The sequence below is a fragment of the Anolis carolinensis genome, chromosome 1 (genome assembly GCF_035594765.1).
Source record: "Anolis carolinensis isolate JA03-04 chromosome 1, rAnoCar3.1.pri, whole genome shotgun sequence".
Lineage (NCBI taxonomy): Eukaryota > Metazoa > Chordata > Lepidosauria > Squamata > Dactyloidae > Anolis > Anolis carolinensis.
The window spans coordinates 161461861-161481046 of record NC_085841.1 but is presented as its reverse complement, the minus strand read 5'-3'; the positions used below and the strand labels follow the sequence as shown (position 1 = coordinate 161481046).

At 43.8% G+C, this 19186-nt stretch overlaps 1 protein-coding gene across 1 annotated transcript in view; it reads left to right on the top strand.

The window, feature by feature from the left end:
* Positions 1-455: 455 nt before the first annotated feature.
* jag1 (jagged canonical Notch ligand 1) overlaps positions 456-19186 on the top strand; it is a 52679-nt gene continuing 33948 nt past the window's right edge. Inside the window, exons 1-3 of the mRNA XM_003215336.4 lie at positions 456-1046; positions 2496-2801; positions 18057-18108. Of these exons, the coding sequence (XP_003215384.2) occupies positions 975-1046; positions 2496-2801; positions 18057-18108 (430 nt within the window). The 5' untranslated portion in view covers positions 456-974. The remainder of the gene's footprint in view (positions 1047-2495; positions 2802-18056; positions 18109-19186) is intronic.

Here is a 19186-nt window from a genome sequence, read left to right as displayed (position 1 = left end):
AGGCAATTAGCATCCACACTTCACAGTTATGGTTCGACTTATATCCCAAGAAATCCTAAGCTTTGGAATTTGAGGAGGGGCACCTTGTGCTTGGGGGGAAAATAACTACCCAAGTTGGTGTAATAATCATAATAAGAGTCTAATCCTCAGCCCGCAGGACAGAACGGCAGAGTTTCTGCGGGGAAGGTTTAAAGGATCCTAAACAGGATCATGGAAGTCTCTTTCTTTAGACAGCAGAGCCCCCGTCATGCCAGGGCGCTGTCCTGCCTCCCTGCAAAGGCGGCTTTTTCTCACTGCCTTTGGGGGCTGCCTTAGACATGGGTGCTCTCCTCCTCCTCCTCCTCTTTGCCCCCCTCCTTCTTTCTCCCCCTCCCTCGGATAAGCCCAGCGCTCCCTCATGCATATTCATGAGACGCATGCGCCTCCCTCCCACTTCCCCCCCACACACACCCTCCCTCCTCCTCTGGCCATGGGCTAACTGGAGGCAGCAGTCAGTTCCGTGGGACTCGCACAGAACAGGCGACCGGGTCTACCTACCCTCCTTCTCCGGCTTTTTTTCCTTCCTTCCTTCCTTCCTCCTCTCCTTTTCTTTCTTTCCTCCCCCTCCCTCTCCCCCGCCCGCCGCCCGCCCCGTGTTTTTGTTTTGTTTTGGTTTTGTTTGTCCGGGCGCATCTGCGAGCCCTTTCCCCCCCTTGCCCCCCGGCTTTGTGTGCGCCCGTCTATGCGCGGGGGGCGAGGGCAGCCGAGGAGCAGGGCTCCCCAACGCCCGGCCTCGTCCTTTGAGAGGAGGGAAGGGGCGCGGGGGCGCCACACAGGGGCTCCTCCCGCATAAAAGGGACGCGGCCAGGAAGACACAGAGACCTCCGCGGCAAGGCAGGCGGACGGGCGGACAGGGCGGGGAGCCTCTCTCTCTCTCTCTCGCTCGCTAATCCAGAGCCAGAGCCGCGTCTCCGGCGAGCCAGCCACCCAGAGGCATGCCTGCCGCCAAGCGCCCGCCGCTCGCCGACCTCTCCCTCCTCCTCGCCCTCCTCTGCCTGCGAGTCAAGGTAGGTGCCGCCGCTCCCCTGCCTGCCTTCCTGCCTCCCTTGCTTCCTTCTCACGCCAAAGCCTCAGCTTCCCAAAGCAAGAACACCAGCCTCAGCGGAGTTTGCCGGAAATTCACGCTTCTTCCAACCCCTCTGCTCGCTCTTCTCTCGGTCGCTTCCTTCCCTCGCAACTTTCCTAAGGATTGCCGGGTTTCCCTTTTCTCCGAGGAGGAGTTCTGCTTTCGTTTTAAAGGGATACGCTTTCTAAAATCTGCCTTGGTTGGGTTTTGGGGGCCTGCCTCGTATTCCGGGGTTCTCTTCCTTTAAGGCATGGCTTTCGTTCTCCAGCTGAGCATATCCCTGAATGCCTCTCTCTCTTGAGGCAGGGTCCTTGGGATTTAGTTAGAGATACGGTCCTTTGGGTCTTGTTTGTTCTCCCGCAGCTCAGAGTATCCCCCAATTCCTCTCTCTTCAGCCATGGTCCTTTGGATTTTGTTGGTTCTCCTTCAACTCAAAATACCCTTAAATGCCTCTCTCTCTCTTGAGGCATGGTCCTTTAGATTTAGTTAGAGACCTGGTCCTTTGGATCTTGTTGATTCTCCTGCAGCTCCGAGTAATCCCCAGTTCCTCTCTCTTGAGGCATGGTCCTTTGGATTTAGTTAGTTCTCCTCCAGCTCTGAATATCCCCCAACTCCTCGCTCTTAAGCCATGGTCCTTTGGATTTTGTTGGTTCTCCTTCAACTCAGAATATCCTTAAATGCTTCTCTCTCTTGAGGCATGGTCCTTTGGGTTTTGTTAGTTCTCCTCCAGCTCACAATATCCCCAAATCTCGCTCTCTTGAGGCATGATATAAACTGGATTATATGAGTCTCCACTGCCAGAGAATCTGGGATGAGATCTTGGGATATAGGGGCAGTGTGGAAAGGGCCATGGTCTCGAGGCAAGGTCCTTTAGATTTAATTTGTTCTCCTCCAGCTCAGAACATCCCCTAATTCCTCTCCCTTGAGGCATGGGCCCCTTCTACACTTCCCCATATCACAGGATCTTATCCCAGATTATCTGCTTTAAACTGGATTATATGAGCCTACACTGCCAGATAAACTGGGATGAGATCCTGGGATATAGGGGCAATGGTCTCTCTCTTGAGGCATGGTCCTTTGGAATTAGTTAATTCTCCTCCAGCTCAGAATATCCCTAAATTCCTCTCTCTTCGGGGATGATACTTTGGATTTTGTTTGTTCTCCCCCAGCTCAGACTATTCCTAGGTTCCTCCCTTATAAAAATGACCTATTTTAGTGAAGCTCACTTTTCAGTTCTCTCATGTACCTGTTGGATGAGGGAATAATGGAATAGCCTCCCCGCACATTGTATCTCTTTCTCTCTTCTTCCTCCAATGTACCAAGCATGTGCTGATACTTGTTCCTCTCTCCCTTTCTCTTTTGGGGGGCATTTCCAAAAACAAACTAACAGGTGACTCTGACATCGGGCCAGTTTGAGTTTGAGATCATCTCCATGCAAAATGTCAACGGCGAGCTGCAGAATGGGAATTGCTGTGACGGGACCCGCAACTCTGCTGACCGAAAATGCACCCGAGACGAGTGTGACACTTATTTCAAAGTTTGCCTGAAGGAGTACCAGTCCCGGGTCACCTCTGGGGGCCCATGCAGCTTTGGTTCTGGAACGACCCCCGTCGTGGGAGGGAATACCTTCAATTTGAAATACAGTCGGAATAATGAAAGGAACCGGATCATTCTCCCTTTCAGCTTTGCCTGGCCGGTGAGTGAAAATGTGCTCAGGCGTTGCTTTTGACCATTGTGCATGTGTGTGTGTGTGTGTGTTTGCGCCCATGGCATAAATTGGCTGTCTTGAGTGTTCGTGGTGAAGCGTTTGACTTCTCTCTCCAGCCCCAAAGTGAAAGGATTTGGCAAGAAAGGAGACTGCACAAACTTTGGCAAGCTGGTGACTGGCTCCTGCTGATGACTAGCTTAGGAATGGCAGCAAAGGACCTCGGCAAAGCCCTGAAGTGGGTTGGGTCGACCTCCCCGTATACCCATATGTGTGCCTCCTCAGAAGCAGGTTGCAAGTCCCCTTGAGATGTAAAAGGTCACAAGTTCATCTGTTTTGTATTTGTTTTTGTGTGCCAATTAGTTGTGATTCCCTGAGCAAAAGGAAGGGAAAAAGGAGGGGCAGGCAGTGCCTTATGTGATCCCTGGGTGAAAATATTGCTTAACAGAAAAGAGGAGGTGGGGGGAGCCTTTTTGATGCTGCCTGATGTTCTCTCCAGTGATCGCAGGGAGCTACTTGGTGCCAGGTCTCTGAGAACCCTTTTCATGCATTTCCCAGGCTGCTGGGGACAAAATAAGATGAGAGGATGCTTGGCTCTATGCATTGTTGATTTGCTATTTCATTCACTGCTTCCATGAATGTTAGGGGTTTTGAGGGAATTGGAAGGAAGGGGTTGTATTTTGCTGGTTTTGGCTAAGGTAGCACCTTGAGGCACCCGCACTGTAGAAGATTTGGCTCTTGATATAGTTGACTTTGAGATTAGGCTCTGGAGAAGGGTTGATCTTCCAGTGTGTCGTGAATCCTTGTGTTTGCATGTTTTTGTTTTCATTTTTGGATTTGGGGAAAGAAATGGGATGGGGGAGTTGTTTGGCAGTAAAGCTGGAATGGGCTGTCTGTTCAGCGGCCTTCTCAATCCTGGCCAGACATGTGGAAGACATCGACTCGCCCTGTGAAGGGTGTGGAGCAGATCCTAGTGGTGAGGATGGACATTATCTGCCTCCTTTGAACCACTATGAGAGATGAGACATCCTCTTTGTGTTTGAAAAAAAAAAAAGAAGGTATTTCATCCCCACTTTGTTCATCTCCTGGAGGAGATGCAACTGTTGGCCCAAAACACAAGACAGTGTTTTCTTATTGGCTTCTGTTACCGAAGTGGAAAGGATTCAGTGGGAGGGACTTCTAAGTCCTGCCTGGCTTTTTTTGTGTGCTGCCTTTCTCTCTCCCAGCAGTTCAAAGCAGAACCACCAATGCTGATCCATGTGCTCTCCTACTGCCTCCTATCTGCCTGTGTTGCGAATGTCAGCTCATTGTCCTTTCTCTGTTTTTTCCTTCTTTCTTTGACTCCCTCTTTTTCAAGGGTGAAACCAAGTGCATGTATTTCAGGAGATAGCCTTCCAGAGTTCAGTCGTGGATTCCACAAAAGTTTCTCTGTTTGGTCCTCTGGAAACTTTGAAAAGAGATAAAACTGTTATCAAATATGCCATCAAAGGCACATTTAAAACAATGTTTCGGGGGAGAAGATGAGTGCTATTTGAAGTACTGCCAGCATCTGTCATATATCTTGAAGGATTCAGACGCTCCCCCTCATTTTCCCCCCCTTGCGGGGCGGGGCCATCTAGAACAATTTTTTGGCATATAAATCTATCTTGTCTGTCATGAATCTGATTATTCCTACATAATCACAAATTGTTTGGGTTTCTGTGATGTCAAGAGCAGTTGGGATGGTTACTTGTAGTTATTTGAGTATTGCTGCAATCCTGTGCCTGCATATTTTACAGTACAATCCCATGTACATGGAAGTAAGTCCCACTGAATTCAATGCAGCTTACTTCTAAGCAAATGGGATAGAATTTCTGCCTTAACTTGGCTGAACACCTCACTGTACACAGTGGACTGGTTTAGAAAAGCATTGGTGTAGAAGTGGATTACAAAATAAATTAAAAATCCTACATCCCATCTGCTCCTTTCTCTATCCTCCCCTGGGAGGAAAACTCTTCTTTAGCACTGTAACAAAACAATGGCATTGTCCAACATAGCCCATAAAACAGTATATCAATCCAGTCAAAAATAAGCAAATGGACTTATGCATATGCAAATCAACATTGCAGGTGCTTTGTTGTTACTGTGTGCCTTCCGAATGGTCTCTGGGGCCCCTTCCACACAGCTGAATAAAATCGCATATTTTCTGCTTTGAACTGGAATAAACAGCAGTGTGGACTCAGATGACCCAGTTCAGAGTAGACATTGTGAGATTTTTGCCTTGATATTCTGGGTTATATGGCTGTGTAGAAGGACCCTGGCTTGTGCTGACTTTCTCCAAGGTTTCTCCAGAGGAGATTTGCCATTGACATTCTCTTAGGCTGAGAGAGTAGACTTGCCCAAGGTTTCCATGGCTGAGCAGGAATTTAATCCCTGATCTCCCAGGCCCCATCCACACAGCTGAATAAAATCCCACATTATTTGCTCTATATCCCAGAATATCAAGACAGAAAATCCCACATTGTCTGAGTATGGACTCAGATAACCCAAGTTCAAAGTAGATATTGTGGGATTTTCTGCCTTGATATTCTGGGATATATGGCAGTGTGGAAGGACACTGGAATATATGGCAATGTGGACCCAGATATTCCAGTTCAAAACAGATATTGTGGGTTATTCTGCCTTGATATTCTGGGTTATATGGCTGTGTGGAAGGGCCCCCAGAGTCCCAGAGTGCATCTACACTCTGTAATTAATGCTATGGATTCATAGCATTGAGCCTTGCTACCCCTCTAATGGTCACATGAGGTATATAAATAAGGCAGTCCCTTATGGAAATTGAATGTGCCTTGATAGATATGAGTAAGACCTGTGTTGAGCTCCTTGACATGCCAGATAGATTCACTGGGTGTGTTTTTAAGACAGCTGTTGGGAGTGCTTTGATTGTGTATTCCTTCATGGCTGAGGATTACACTGGATGGCCTTTGTGGTCTCTTCCAACTTTCTTATGTTCTTCAGCTGTAACATTGAACACCTGACTCTGTGATGGAGTGATGTTATACAACAACACAATACTGTTGATGGTCCAAAGCTGGCACAACACATCTTCAAGTAAATCTGCTTCAAGTAAAGACAACCTTTCACTTTTAAAGGACTTTATGGTGCCCAAGGAGTTTTTCCCCAGCCCAGGAAAATTACTTGGCTGACCACACCTGCTTGTGCTCTAGCTCTTTCCTCCGTTGCTACCTTCTTTCTTTTGAGCAAGCATTGCTGTCAAAAAAGTTGGGCCACTTCTTCTTGTTCATTATTAGCCCAGTCCTTTCTGTAGGTAGCTAGAAAGAGAGTCTGTCTGCACAGTTCACACAGTTTTGAAGTTCGAATGGGGCTGTTGTTGTAGAAAGGGTCTGACTCAGGTTGCTTCTAGGCAAATATTTGACTTTTTTATATCTGTGATTCTCAACCTTGGGTCCTCCAGGTGTTTTGGACTTCAATTTCCAGCTATCCCAGTCAACTTACAACCTGTTAGGAATTGTGGAAGCTGAAGTCCAAAACACCTGGAGGCCCAAAGGTTGGGGACCACTGGTTTATATGGATAGACTTCAGCTGGCAAACTGAGAAGCCCTTTAAAAGTTCCTACAAGATAGCAACTGATAGAGATTTACCCCCATCTTCTATTACAGCCATTCACACTAAAATCTGAATAACCATGACTTCACTTTCTGTAATCTTGAAGCAGGCTGTCTATAATTGAGAACGAACCTTGCATCTGTTTCTCCAAAAGTGTTCCCATATAACCTTAAATAGTTTTAATTCAGTCCTTTTGGATGAACACATTTTTCTCTGTTTCTCCTCGCCCACACCAAAACAAAACAAATCCCATTGCAGAATGAAACCTACACTTTCTCCGCCTATATAAAATTGTTAACTTTAGGAGTAGGAACTTGGTTTGGCTATGAAGTTTGGTTGTTAAACCTCCCCACCGCCTGCTCTGGATTTTGATGTAACCCTTGTGAGTAATGGCTGAGAGATGGAGGGCCGTAAATTTTCCTTTTAAGAGTTGGAGGTTTGAATAGGTTGCTAGGAAACAAGGCAGCAGACCAAGCTGAGCAAAATAAAGGAGCCATCCAGAGGACCGCACCTGCAGCAACAACGGCTAAAATGATACAGAGGGGAAGCCAGTTGCCTACAGAGAAAGCATGGCCAACAGTTGACAAGTATCCTCTATACCATCGTAAAATCCAGTGTAAAAGTCTTGCTCCATAAACTGAAGCGATCCCTCACTTGTTAGCGTATGCACAGCACTACCCTGATATTTGGGAACTGACTGCACGTGGATTAATCCGTCATCTGTTTTGACACCCCGAAATAGGCGAGCTGCCTTATTTCACCGAAGTCAGACCACTTTATTTATTAAATGATGCTGAGCATGAGATGCTTGTGTCTGAGGTGTTTAGAGCAAAGTTGGCAACTTTTCCAGCACACATTACTCAGGCTTAAGGTGGTTTCTCTTTTCCTGAGAAGTTTACATTAGCAGATTGCAAGGCACCCTAACTTAGGGGCTCAGTGTATCAGCCTGCTGGAGACCTAATGAAGTGATAAAAATGACTCAATTGCTATGCTGCAAAATATAAAAAAATGCAAGTTTCAAATTTCCTGTGTTTGGATACACCCTTGGGCTAAGAGAGCCTTATGAGCATCCTGCTCCTTAGCTGGTTCTGTTTCTTTCCCAGACAATTCTCCAGAGGGATTTGTTGCTAAGACTTATTTTGTTCTTGGATCTGCAGTGGAGGAAAACCAAAATCTTGCTGAGTTATGCTTGGCTTTTCTTTGGAGGCAGCCCTTCCCAAAAGCCCTTTTGTCTGCGGTATCGAAGGGTCTCTGACCCCAGGAAGGCGGGTGGGTGGGTGCTATCCGATTATCCTTCAGCCTGTGAATGCTCTCCCATTCGGGCTTTGCAAGACTGGTCACTCAAATTAACTTCTGAGAGGGAAACTGGTGGCACTAAGCATAGAATTCATGGTGTCATGAAAGCCAGCATTTGGGAAGAGAACTGAGCGCATTGTGGGAAAGGTTGTGCAATGGGAACATGCTAATGGTATTTTTAATGAGAGAGAAACCACACTGGAGCAGATAATTGTTTGCATTTAAGTGTTTGAAAAGTAACCAACTCTCCCAGTGTTGGGTTGCAGTTCATTGGGTGAGGCTAGTCAACCAAAGTGCATATACTTTTGTCATCTGACTGTGATACTGGTTTGAAATGAGGTATGTGAATCTCCTAAACTGGTGCTGGTTTTTTATTTCTTCTTCCCCAATTCTGGTGTAGGGAAAGACTTAACTGCCCAATTTTATCAAGGCTTCGTTGAATAGAAAAAAAAACTTCTGTATGTAATGGCCCTTCTTAGGACTCTGATTTTTTTTTTGTTCTTGGTTATCTTGGGGCCCTTCCACACAGCCGTATAAGCCATAATATAAAGGCAGATAATCCAAAATCTCTGCTTTGAGCTGGATTATCGGAGTCCATACTGCCATATAATCCAGTTCAATGTGGATTTTATACCGCTGTGTCAAAGAGGCCTTGTATTTGTTCTTGAGGGCTGAGATTTTTATCTATTCAAACTTGATTGAGGAATACAGTTTTGGTGAGCATTTCTCTTGAAGTGAGACTCATCCACTCTCAGCTTTTATCCCTTATTGAATCAATGAGTAATCTCTGGAGAAATAAAGTAAACATGTGTTTCGAGAGACACTTTGTTCCATAATACATACAATGGTTTACTATGCTTATATTGGTAACTAAACAGGTGTTAGAGGCATTGAAAGCCTTCCTATGAGTTGAGATATCATAGGCAGTGCACATGGTGGATTGAGAAGACTTTCAGTGTATTTAGAAGGCCAAGATGGGATATATACATAGTTTATGGGATGCTGGGGGACTCTGATATTATGCTCATAATGCCCCAGAGTACCCTGGAAAGGTTAATGGGGTTCCAATAAATTTTATCCTGATTCCCATATTAATTCCCCCTGGTGTTTAAAAAAAAATACTGAATGAGCATAGAGACCTTTTTTAATGCTTACTGGGTGCAAACCTGACTTTTTTGCTTGGCTGGCTACTAGGTATTCTGTCTATTAACCTTGTCACCCTGTTTTAACTGGTGCATTTAATTATCAAAGCTATGCTTTAAACAGGTAGAGAGGCTAAATGCTGAGAATAGTGGGTAATCTTCTTGGTGTGCTGAGGGGTTTAAACTGACCATTGACATCCTGTCCTGCTTTCTGTGTTTCCTTTTGGTACATGAGGGGGATGGGAAAAGACAAGCTTGTAACCAGATAAGAAAAGAGCTCAGGGTTTGGGTTTTTAAAGGTTGCTGAGCCTGCTGAAACCAAACCTCTTTGGAAAGGCCAAAGTCTGACAAAATGAGATGCAACAGTCCTTTCTTTCTTTTCTTTTTTTTAAAAAAAGTTCTCTTCTTCCCCTGATCCTAAACTTCCTTTTGTTGAAAGTATCCCAGTTTGGACATTAGAATAATTCTAGTCCGGCCATTCCGACGGAGGCACGGATGGCTAATATTAACCAATAACAATAGGGTGGCCATACTGACGGCAGGGAGGATTACAGAATATAATGGGGCCTATCCAAAAATAATGCTCATACAGGGCAAGCAGCAGGAAGCAGGAGTAGACTCAGCATAGTTTGGCTCCCAGACAAACCATGGACTTGCTCCACACAATGGCAACTTCAGCACATCGGGTATTCGCAGGATAGTCATTATTCCACTAGGCTTGCCAGAACAGTGATCAGCTTGGTTTATTAGAGGAAGCATACACACACACACACACACACACAGAAGAAGTAAGTACTGTCCTCTCCCGGTCGAGCTTTTCCCCAACTCCTCTGGGTGGGAAGAGACAGAAGTTGAGCAGACTGGTTTCTGTGTGCACTTATTATAACAGGGAACAAGATATTTGCTCCTTGATGCCCGGAAGGGCAAAGCACATTAACTTAACTTAAAGGAACAACAATGAAGCATAATACTTTTTTTTACAACTAATCTCTCAGCTTCCCATGGTGACCTATAGGGGCACTGGTGTCACTGTTTCTGCAAACAAGTTCCAGTTTTTCTAGTCTATGCAATACCCTCTTGGGTCTGAATGTGAACTCAACAACAGTAGAAGCACAGAATGTTCATTTGTGTGCACATTTGTATATGTGTTTCTGTTCTTGTTCTCAAGAATGGAGGAATATGGAGGGTTGCCAGCTGCATCATGTTTTAAACAATATTGTGACCACATTTTTTTTAAAAGGCCGTTTAGTGCAGGCAATACAAAATGTTAAGGGAAAGCCTTGCCTAACCCAAACTGTTCAATTTTGATGGTCCCTGTGGGAAAAGAAAGCAGGATGCAGCAAAACTGTTGGGTTCAGGAGAACATTGTTGATTGAGAGTCTCTCAGGGACCTTCCACACAGTGATATAACCCAGAATATCAAGGCAGAAAATCCCACAAGATCTGCTTTGAACTGGGTTATGTGAATCCATACTGCCATATATTCCAGTTCAAAGCAAAACATGTTGGATATTTTTTCAGCTGTATGGAAGGGACTTCAGACTAACTCATACTGTCCTACACCCAGACTCCCATTGGGACTTATGTACAAGGTTGTGATAAGTCCCAATGGGAGTGTGGGTGCAGGACAGTATGAGCTAATCTGAAGTCCCTTCCACACAGCTGAACATGATCAGGCATGGACAAAGATCTACAAGATCAGGCATGGACAAACTCCAGCCCTCTAGGTGTTTTGGACTTCAAATCCCAGAAACCCAGCCAGTTTACCAGCTGTTAGGAATAGTGGGCCCTTCCACACAGCTATATAACCCAGAATATCAAGGCAGAAAATCCCACAATATCAGCTTTGAACTGGGCTATCCGAGTCCGCACTGCCATATATTTCAGTTCAAAGCAGATACTGTGGGATTTTATTCAGCTGTGTAAAAGGGGCCAGTGGGAGCTGAAGTCCAAAACACCTGGAGGGCCAACGTTTACCCATGCCTGTTTTAGATTCTGAAAGAAGAGAGTGAAAGGTATGTAGTGCCTTCTTTTTAAAAAGGGATGCTAAAAGAGTTCACATGGGGCATTTGCTTTTCCAAGTCTGACTTCAATGACTTGGTCTTCAGTGCCTGAATGAGTAATGGCCCTGCCTCTTAAAGACAGGGGAAGCAAGGACTTCCTTTAGTTCTCTTGTGTGGCTCTTGAGGGTTGGGTTCAACTAACTGTGGTTCACCCTGGCTTCTTGGGTCTTACAAGAAACACGAGCAAAGTCAACATTGGCACTCTCTGCTGGACTTGTCAATTAACTGATTTTGCACCTAGCCCTGCCATTTCTCTCCTCCCTGTGAGATAGCAGTGTGTGCATATAGGGCGTCCTCCCTTGAGGCAGCCTTTGAGGGAAAATCTTGTCCCATGGCAGTCCCTTTGCTCCAACAAAGCAGTGTGCATACTGGAAAAGCCAGTCCAATCTTTCTCCCACAAATGCCATTAAGAAGTGTGAACATCTTCCATGTTTTTGTGATTGATTCATCTAGCATTCATTTAGGCACAAAGACTCTCAGAGTGGTGTAAAACTAGTTATTTTGACAGTTCCTTGAAGTTGAGCAATTGATAAAAATAGAGAAGAAGTGGCTGCCATACATTTCAGTTTTTCTGAAGTTTGGAAAAGTGTAGTTGTTGATAGCAACATGAGTATATTTGTAAATAATGAACATTTTCCCTTCTCCCAGACCCACCATGTATATGAGGTTTACAATACCTGAGAACTGCTACTCTGAAACAAGAAAAAAAAAACTACTGTGCCTATTTCTTCAAGGAAAAAGGTGCCTCTGTCCAATAGAGATCAGTTGTTTTCCCCCAGTTTTGCTGTTGTTCTCTTACCCATTTTCAGCTATCCAGTGTTGGATCTTAATCTATTCGGAAATCCTTCACAGTTTAAAAATGTTACTTTTTTGGCCTATGTGTCCACTGGCTATTCTGGCTGGGATTTTCTGGGAGCTGTGGTCCAAAAATTAAACTGTTCCAAAGCTCTATAGTCTACAGTCTAAACTGTTCCAAAGCTCTATAGTCTCTATAGTCTATAGTCTTGGAAGCAAAGCAGGATTGGGTCTGGTTAGTAGTTGGATGGGAGAGTCTTAAGAGATATCAAGGCTATTTTTCAGAGGAAGGAAGTGGCAAACCATCCCAAAGTGTTCTTTCTTTTAAAAAGCTCTTTGAAATTAATGTAGTTGCCATAAATCAAGAGTACTCACTCTCCTACACACATAAAGAGAAATAATAAAGCTGGTGTGGCAAGCTATTAAATATAAAAGGGGGCTTCTCTTGCAACAGTTTAGAAAATCTGAATAGGTGGAAAACTTTCCAATATTCTACTGTTATATTGCTTTTCAGAATTTGTTGTTGTTAACTGCCATCAAGGCAACTTTGAGGTATAGAATGATTTAAGAATCACTGCTTTGTGAAAGCCTGGATTATGGGCTAGCCAGTATTTTAGAGAGCTAGAAAATCAAGCTCTGCCACATCTTCATGCTGCATCACTCAGCACGGGCCAAACTTGAACCCGGGTCCTTCAGATAAGAATCTGAGTCACAGTAAAGCATTATGTCTCTTTTTTCTGTGCATGGTGGGGGGACAAAACAAGGGTGAGGTGCGTGGGAATGAGAACCACAGTCAGCCAGAGTTGGATTCAACTCCTTGCTTTTCCCAGGCTTGTGGAATGCAGTCAGGGCCGCAAAGGTATGCACCAATTATAGAAAGGGGGAATCTGTTTCCATAAGATGACTCGACTTGAAAGGGAGGTTTAGTTTCAAATTTGGGGGGGGGGGGGAGTGCTTTAGGCCTATTATCTGTGAATGTCCTAAACCTTTTTAGTTTGATATCAGTTCTCATGCCTTTGAATTATTTCTGAGTTAACGCACATGCTTTTTTCTCAAAATGGGTCACTGCATAACTTGGTTTGACTTGGCTGCAGTGGAGTAGACAATGCAGTTATCTTTTGGGAACATTATATACTGTGATTTTTGCAACCATCATTAAAAATTGTACCTTGTTTACATCCATGCACATGCTTCAAATCTTAGGCCACAAGGAAAAGACTTGTGGCCCTCCCAATATTTATAGATTACTACCTAATTCAGTTCTCGCCATTGCAACCATTGTTGAGGAACATCTGCAGAGTTGTCACTTAACTACCCTTGTCCTTACTCCATCTAATCCATCACATATTTAAACATTCTGTACATGTTTGTTTCCCTCCATGTGTGCTAATGTATAGCTAATGTATCTAATGGCTGGAAAGAGTGTATAAGGGAATATGTTCAATAATCCATGCTCCTGAAAACTGGTTATATTTTTTTCAGAGGGAGGGATTGCAGCTTTTTTTCACCATGCTTCTGCATCTTTAACTTTGAGTATCCTGTCACTGAGGTGTTTTTTCACTGTTATCCCAACTCTGATGACACTGGCTGTTTGCCTTAGAAGAGACCCTTTTTAAGCTTGCATGACCTCACTTGAAGAGAAATGGGGGTGCCCAAGTGACATTTCAGAGAAGGGCTGCAGCTGAGTTGCTTGGGCATAGTTGGCTGTGTATAGTGGAGGGCAGAGGTGGTGGGGAATTAAATGGTACTGTAGGAATGGCATGGTGTTTTTTGCCAAACCATTTTGTTCTCAGAGCAAGTCAGCTTATTGGGGACCTGTTGTTACTTGATCCAGAGAAGATTTGCTCCATTGCTAATGAACCAGGTGGTCAGTTTTGTCAGCCATCCTGGCTCTTTTCTTTGATTCCATTTGCAAGTCATCTTTTCCTTGTGCTTGGACTCAACCACTTTATGCTGTAGGTGTGGATTGCTGCCATGGAAGAGTCTTCTGACTGGAAGCAAGATATCAGAGGGAAACATCTTTTTGGTTTTCTCTCAGCTACCTAATTCCTTTTGTGGATGATATTCTTATGTTAGGCCATAAAAACCGCACGAGCCTCTACCTGCAGCCTGAACTCTCAGACAACAGGTTGGCAGCCTTACAGAGACCTAGCCAATCAGCTTAGCAGAATATATTAACTTTGTTTGTTTATTGCATTTGCATGCCACCTGTCTCCCAAGAGTGGGGCTCCTAAAAGTGATCAACTTCAAAACATTCACAATGAAATATAAAACAATTTAAACCACATAAAACAATACAAAAACATTGTGAAAATATATGCAAGTTTTAAAAGATTAATAAAATATCCTCATAAAAAACTCCCCTCACATGTTAAAAGACTGCATGAACAGAAACATCTTTGCTCATTGTCTACAACTCATTGTCTCCCAAAAATAAAGGTTTCCCTTATGTTTCACATCATATTCCTGGTGTGTGGCACATGTGTGCTCCCCCCATTCCCATACCTAGAGCTTGCCTTGAGCCCTGGCCTGGTCAAGGTTAAGAGTTGCACCAGTTAATTGGGTGTGAGTTTCTCTCCCCTGCCTCTGCAACCGTGTAGCCTACTGCTCCCTTGTTGCCTAGTACCTTGGTTTGATGGGCAAAGATTCAGGATGTGGAATTCTTGTGTCTGGTGTATTTATTCAAAGATGTGCAGAGGTCAGACATGGCATGGGAAAAAATTAAGTCTCTGTGTTGTATGCATGCATTCCTTGGCTATTTTAATTGTTGATCTATGGAGTGGGGATTGATGCGCACCTCTCAACCCTCAAACATCTTAGTGGTGTAGGGCTTTTGAAACCAAAAAGCTTGGGTGCAAGTAGAGATTTTCCAGTTCCTAACAGCTTGGAATGGGACAGACTGCACAAAGGGCTTTGAGTGCAATGGAGGCTGGGTGTCCCTTTCTTCCCAATTGCAAAGGACTGCTTACAGAGAACTTTCCCTGGGCAACTTGGGTTGACACCAATCTCTTCAATTTGGGCTGCGGTTAAAGATACCAAACAGGTCTTGGAATTGCTGATGTGGGCCACTTTCATTGCAAGGCAAAACTGGGATTAGTTGAAATAACCATCCTGGAGAAAGTGCCTTTGCTTGAGCTCGCAGATGTTTGTTTGTTTGTTTAAACAAATCAGCCCAACTTGCAAGGACAGCTCTCTGCATTGCTGGAACGTAGTCACACAGGTGTGTAGTTACAGTAGCACTTGCCGCAACAACTCTCCCTTTTCTTTCTGTTTTCCTTTTCACCTGGGGTGGGACTTGCTAGTAAACAATGCTCCTAAGGAGCAGGAGCTGTTGCTATGCGTTAAAACCGAATTATCATCATCTTTTGCTGAGACGATTATGCAAGCCTGCAGTGAAAACATCCTCTTAACTGGAGGTAACATGAGTGACCATAATTGGTGCTTTGTTTTTGAGCCGTATGCTTCCAACTTGCTCCAACATGTTGCGGCTTTCTGGATTGACATAGAGTTGAGTGTTGCTGCAATTAAACCAAGGCGGAAGAGTGCCTTGACAGGTAGAACTGCTTCCAAGTTAAGCAGGAATGTATATGTTTTGGCTCTGACTCTGGAAGTTGTTGTGTATGTATATGTGTGTGTGAGTGTGTGTGTGTGTTCTGGGGAAGGATATGAACATTGTTGTTATTTTTGTTTTAACTATACATGTTTATCTGCAACTCACCAAAAAGGCCAATGGTAGTCATGAAATATGAATACCGTAATAGTGATGATGATGGTGATGATGATGACAACGATTATAATAATAATGTTTGGCCACTCATTGCAAGGTGAGGTGCAAGTCCCTACTTGCCCAATGTTGCTTACTTTTCAAAGCATTTTCCCACAGTTATCAGTGAACGAAATTGAATCCTTGTCTGCCTTCAGCATGAAACATATTTAGGCTGCCGTCCAACTTTGTGCCTATTCTTGTTTTAAAAAACCAAACAAACCCTAGAGACTGTTCTTATTCATAGGCTGCATGCTGAGCGAAGTCGTGAGAAATGAATTTGCTTTTGACGTCTTTTTTTCTTTTTAAGGCAGCCTTATGCCTGCACCTTGCAGTTGTTTACTTTCCTTTCATGAAAGCTGTTTGTTTCTGGTAATGCTTAAATCCCTTGTGCCACCCTTGGCCATGGATTGATAGCCAGTGCTAACATTGTCATTAGGCACAATGCAAATCTTATGAATCACAACTTTCTTTTTTCAATTAAGTGTAACTTCGCTCCTCCTACAGGGAGCTACATACTGTATATTTGCTACTGGTTATTGCAACATTTGGCAGACTGTTCAGATTGTGGGATTGTGTGGCTGAGATCAGGCTTGTTGTATGGTGTGTATGCATTCACATCAGTGTGTTTACCAAGTTTCTATCCCTCATGATCATTGCAAAGTTTCTGAACTTTTCAGTCACAAAAAGCTTCATTTAAGAGTTGCAGGACTTCAGGGCTTTTCCAATGAATGGCTGTCTGTGCCTTTGTCTTTTTTCTTCTGGCAAGATCACTCCAGGCTGCTAGTCTGAATGAATTGGGGCGGGTGGGGGGGGGGGGTGAGTAGATAGAGACAAAGACTGAAGTATGCTGGCTACATTCTCTGTATAAAGAGATGGTCTGGGTTGACTTGGCACTCTACATTTGGGGTAAAAGGCATAGTGCCAAATAGCATTCAGCAATCGGCTTGGCATTACACTCCTTGAATTATTTTGAGGAGGAGTGCCCGTGGGTGCTTCCCACAGATTTCATGTTTGTTTGTTTATTTATTTATTAATAACCTTTATAACCTGCTTTTCAAGCAGTGGAGACATGGCTATATAGATACCTGTCCTGCTTTATTTTCATAACAACCTCCTGAGGTTGATTAGAGAGAGAGAGAGATAAATTGGCTCATCCAATACAGTGGTGATTTGAGCTCAACTATCAGTCCAATCTCTGGTGGCGCAGTTTGTTAAAGTGCTGAGCTGCTGAACTTGCGGACCAAAAGGTTGCCAGGTTCGAATCCGGGGAGCGGAATGAGCGCCCGCTGTTAGCCCCAGCTTCTGCCAACCTAGCAGTTCGAAAACATGTCAATGTGAGTAGATCAATAGGTACCGCTCCGGTGGGAAGGTGTCTACTGATAATGCTGGCTCTTCGGCTTAGAAATGAGGTTGAGCACCAACCTCCAGAGTCAGACATGACTGGACTTAACGTCAGGGGAAACCTTTACCTTTACCTTATCAGTCCAATCACTGCATGCTACTGCCTTTCTTAAATTCTGAAACATATTACACTTTTTTTCTGATTTTTTTTTACGAATTGTAGTTTGGAAGTGTACTGGAAGCAGCTGGTATCTAGAAAGAACACGAGATGATTTTTATTTATTTATTACCCTTTTCAACTCAAGGTTAGATCGAAGGTGGTTTAGTTAGAACAGCTGGCATGCTTCCAGCCTGAATCCATTTGCCTTGTACATTGCAATGATTAGTGAATTTAGGATTCCTTATTGTACTGCTTAATGGTCTCATAAGCGTGCAGTAACCACTCATTCCTTCATTTCTTTCCCCTTATTCCAAGTATGCTTGAGATTTGGAAGGTGAGGGGTGGGGTGGGGAGAGTAATGAGTTCCCTTTTTCCTTTTTAAACCTCCTTTATGCATTTCTTTCCCTCTTCCACACTCCCCCTCCCTTTGCAAAGTCATCCGCTCTTTCCTTTTGTTATCTGATACTTGTGGGAGCTGCCGATGCCTGCGCTCAGACAAAGTGTTCAAAGGGGTGCTGAAAACCTGAGTCTCTAGAGATTATAGGTCTGATTCTTGCCAGCAAAATCCTAGCAATCTTGCTTGGCTTTCTCAATGAGAATTGTTTGTATGAAATATAGATATCACACACACACATACATACATACATACATACATACATGATCTCTTGGACAGCTCTCCCCCCTTTGCAATGTGCTTAACTCAATCAACATAAACACCTTGCTGTGTATGGCATTCAGCAGTGGATGTTGAACTTCCTGGTTAAGTATGTAAGATGCATTAGTGATGACAAAGATAAGAGACCTTTCACCTTAAATTGCTCGAGTCAGACTGGATAAGGTAGCTTAGTCAAACTGGATAAGGTAGTTTAAGAAGCCGCAAGAGGATCACATTTGTCTTGGCTATAATCTATTGCCTATTTATGTTTTAAAGTAGTAACAATCCTAACGGAGGTGGGTGGTGGGCCTTTATAAAACCCACATGTTAAAATGTAAGGCAGCAATTCTAGGCAAGTTTTTTGTCATTACAAAACAAAAACAAAAGAAAATGCTAACACATAACTTGTTACTATTTTGCAGAGATCCTACACTTTGCTGGTTGAGGCCTGGGATTACAGCAACGACAGTGCTAGTAAGTATGCCTTGTGTTGCCTTATTTCCTGAAATGACTTAAAAGCAAGCAGGAGCAACATCAAACGTATCTGTTTTTCTGTTTTCCAAAGAACTTCAAGTGCACAAATTATGTAGACATGTGTTTTATATGCAGTGCCCCCCAAAAGTTGGGATGAGCATAGTGCAGCCTTCCAGTGTACCACTCTGTGTTTCTTGGCTGTGTTAACCAAGGCTGCTGGGCGTTATGACCCAACAATCCAGCAGGGCCATATGATTCCCACCCCTGAACGAGTGGGTGCTGCTTATTACAAATGTATTGAAAATATATGAGCTCTCCTTTTTCTATATGCTTAGAAAACACACACAAATCTTCCCACGTTTTCCTGGTGAAATGTATAATGTGTAATTTCCACTTTACAAAGGTGGCATTGCCTTTCCTTTTGCACCATCTCTTTGTTACCTTGTGTTCTCTGCCAAATGTGTTGGACCACAGTTCCCATCTAGAAAGCACCACTTTAGTGCACACAAATCTTGTCCTGTTGAATGTTATAGGCATGCCAGTGACTGATCCCACAATAGGTGGCAGTGGGTTCCATTGGTGATGGAAAAGGCCTGGTGTTACTAGACTGCTCTCAAAGCTTGTTCATTGATAAAGTGGGTTTTTTTTCCTTATAGAGTTGGCCTTAGCAGTATCTCCAGCCTCCCTTGCTTTCAAAAGTAGAACAGAAGAACCTTGAAAACCTTCCTTTCTGATAGTCATTGTGTTTGAGGCTTGTCATGAGTGTTGCATCTTGGCTTGAGTATAAAAGTAAATGGCCTGAGGTTTGCTGTGCTGCTTCTTTCTGTTCCTGGCCCTCTTATTTTGAAAGATTAAATATTAAATGGTATGTCTGCTGTGACTGTTTACACTAAGTGGGACTGTAGTCCCTTCTTCAGACATCCCTGACCCAAGTTTTCAAAGCTAAAGATGTTCAACTTTTTAGGTTGCTGTTTATAGCAGACTCTGTAGCTGAAAGTAGATTAAATCAATGTGGTTTGGACAAAATTATATAAATACTTCCATTTAACAGAGCAGTCTCCCTGATGTCAATGAACTG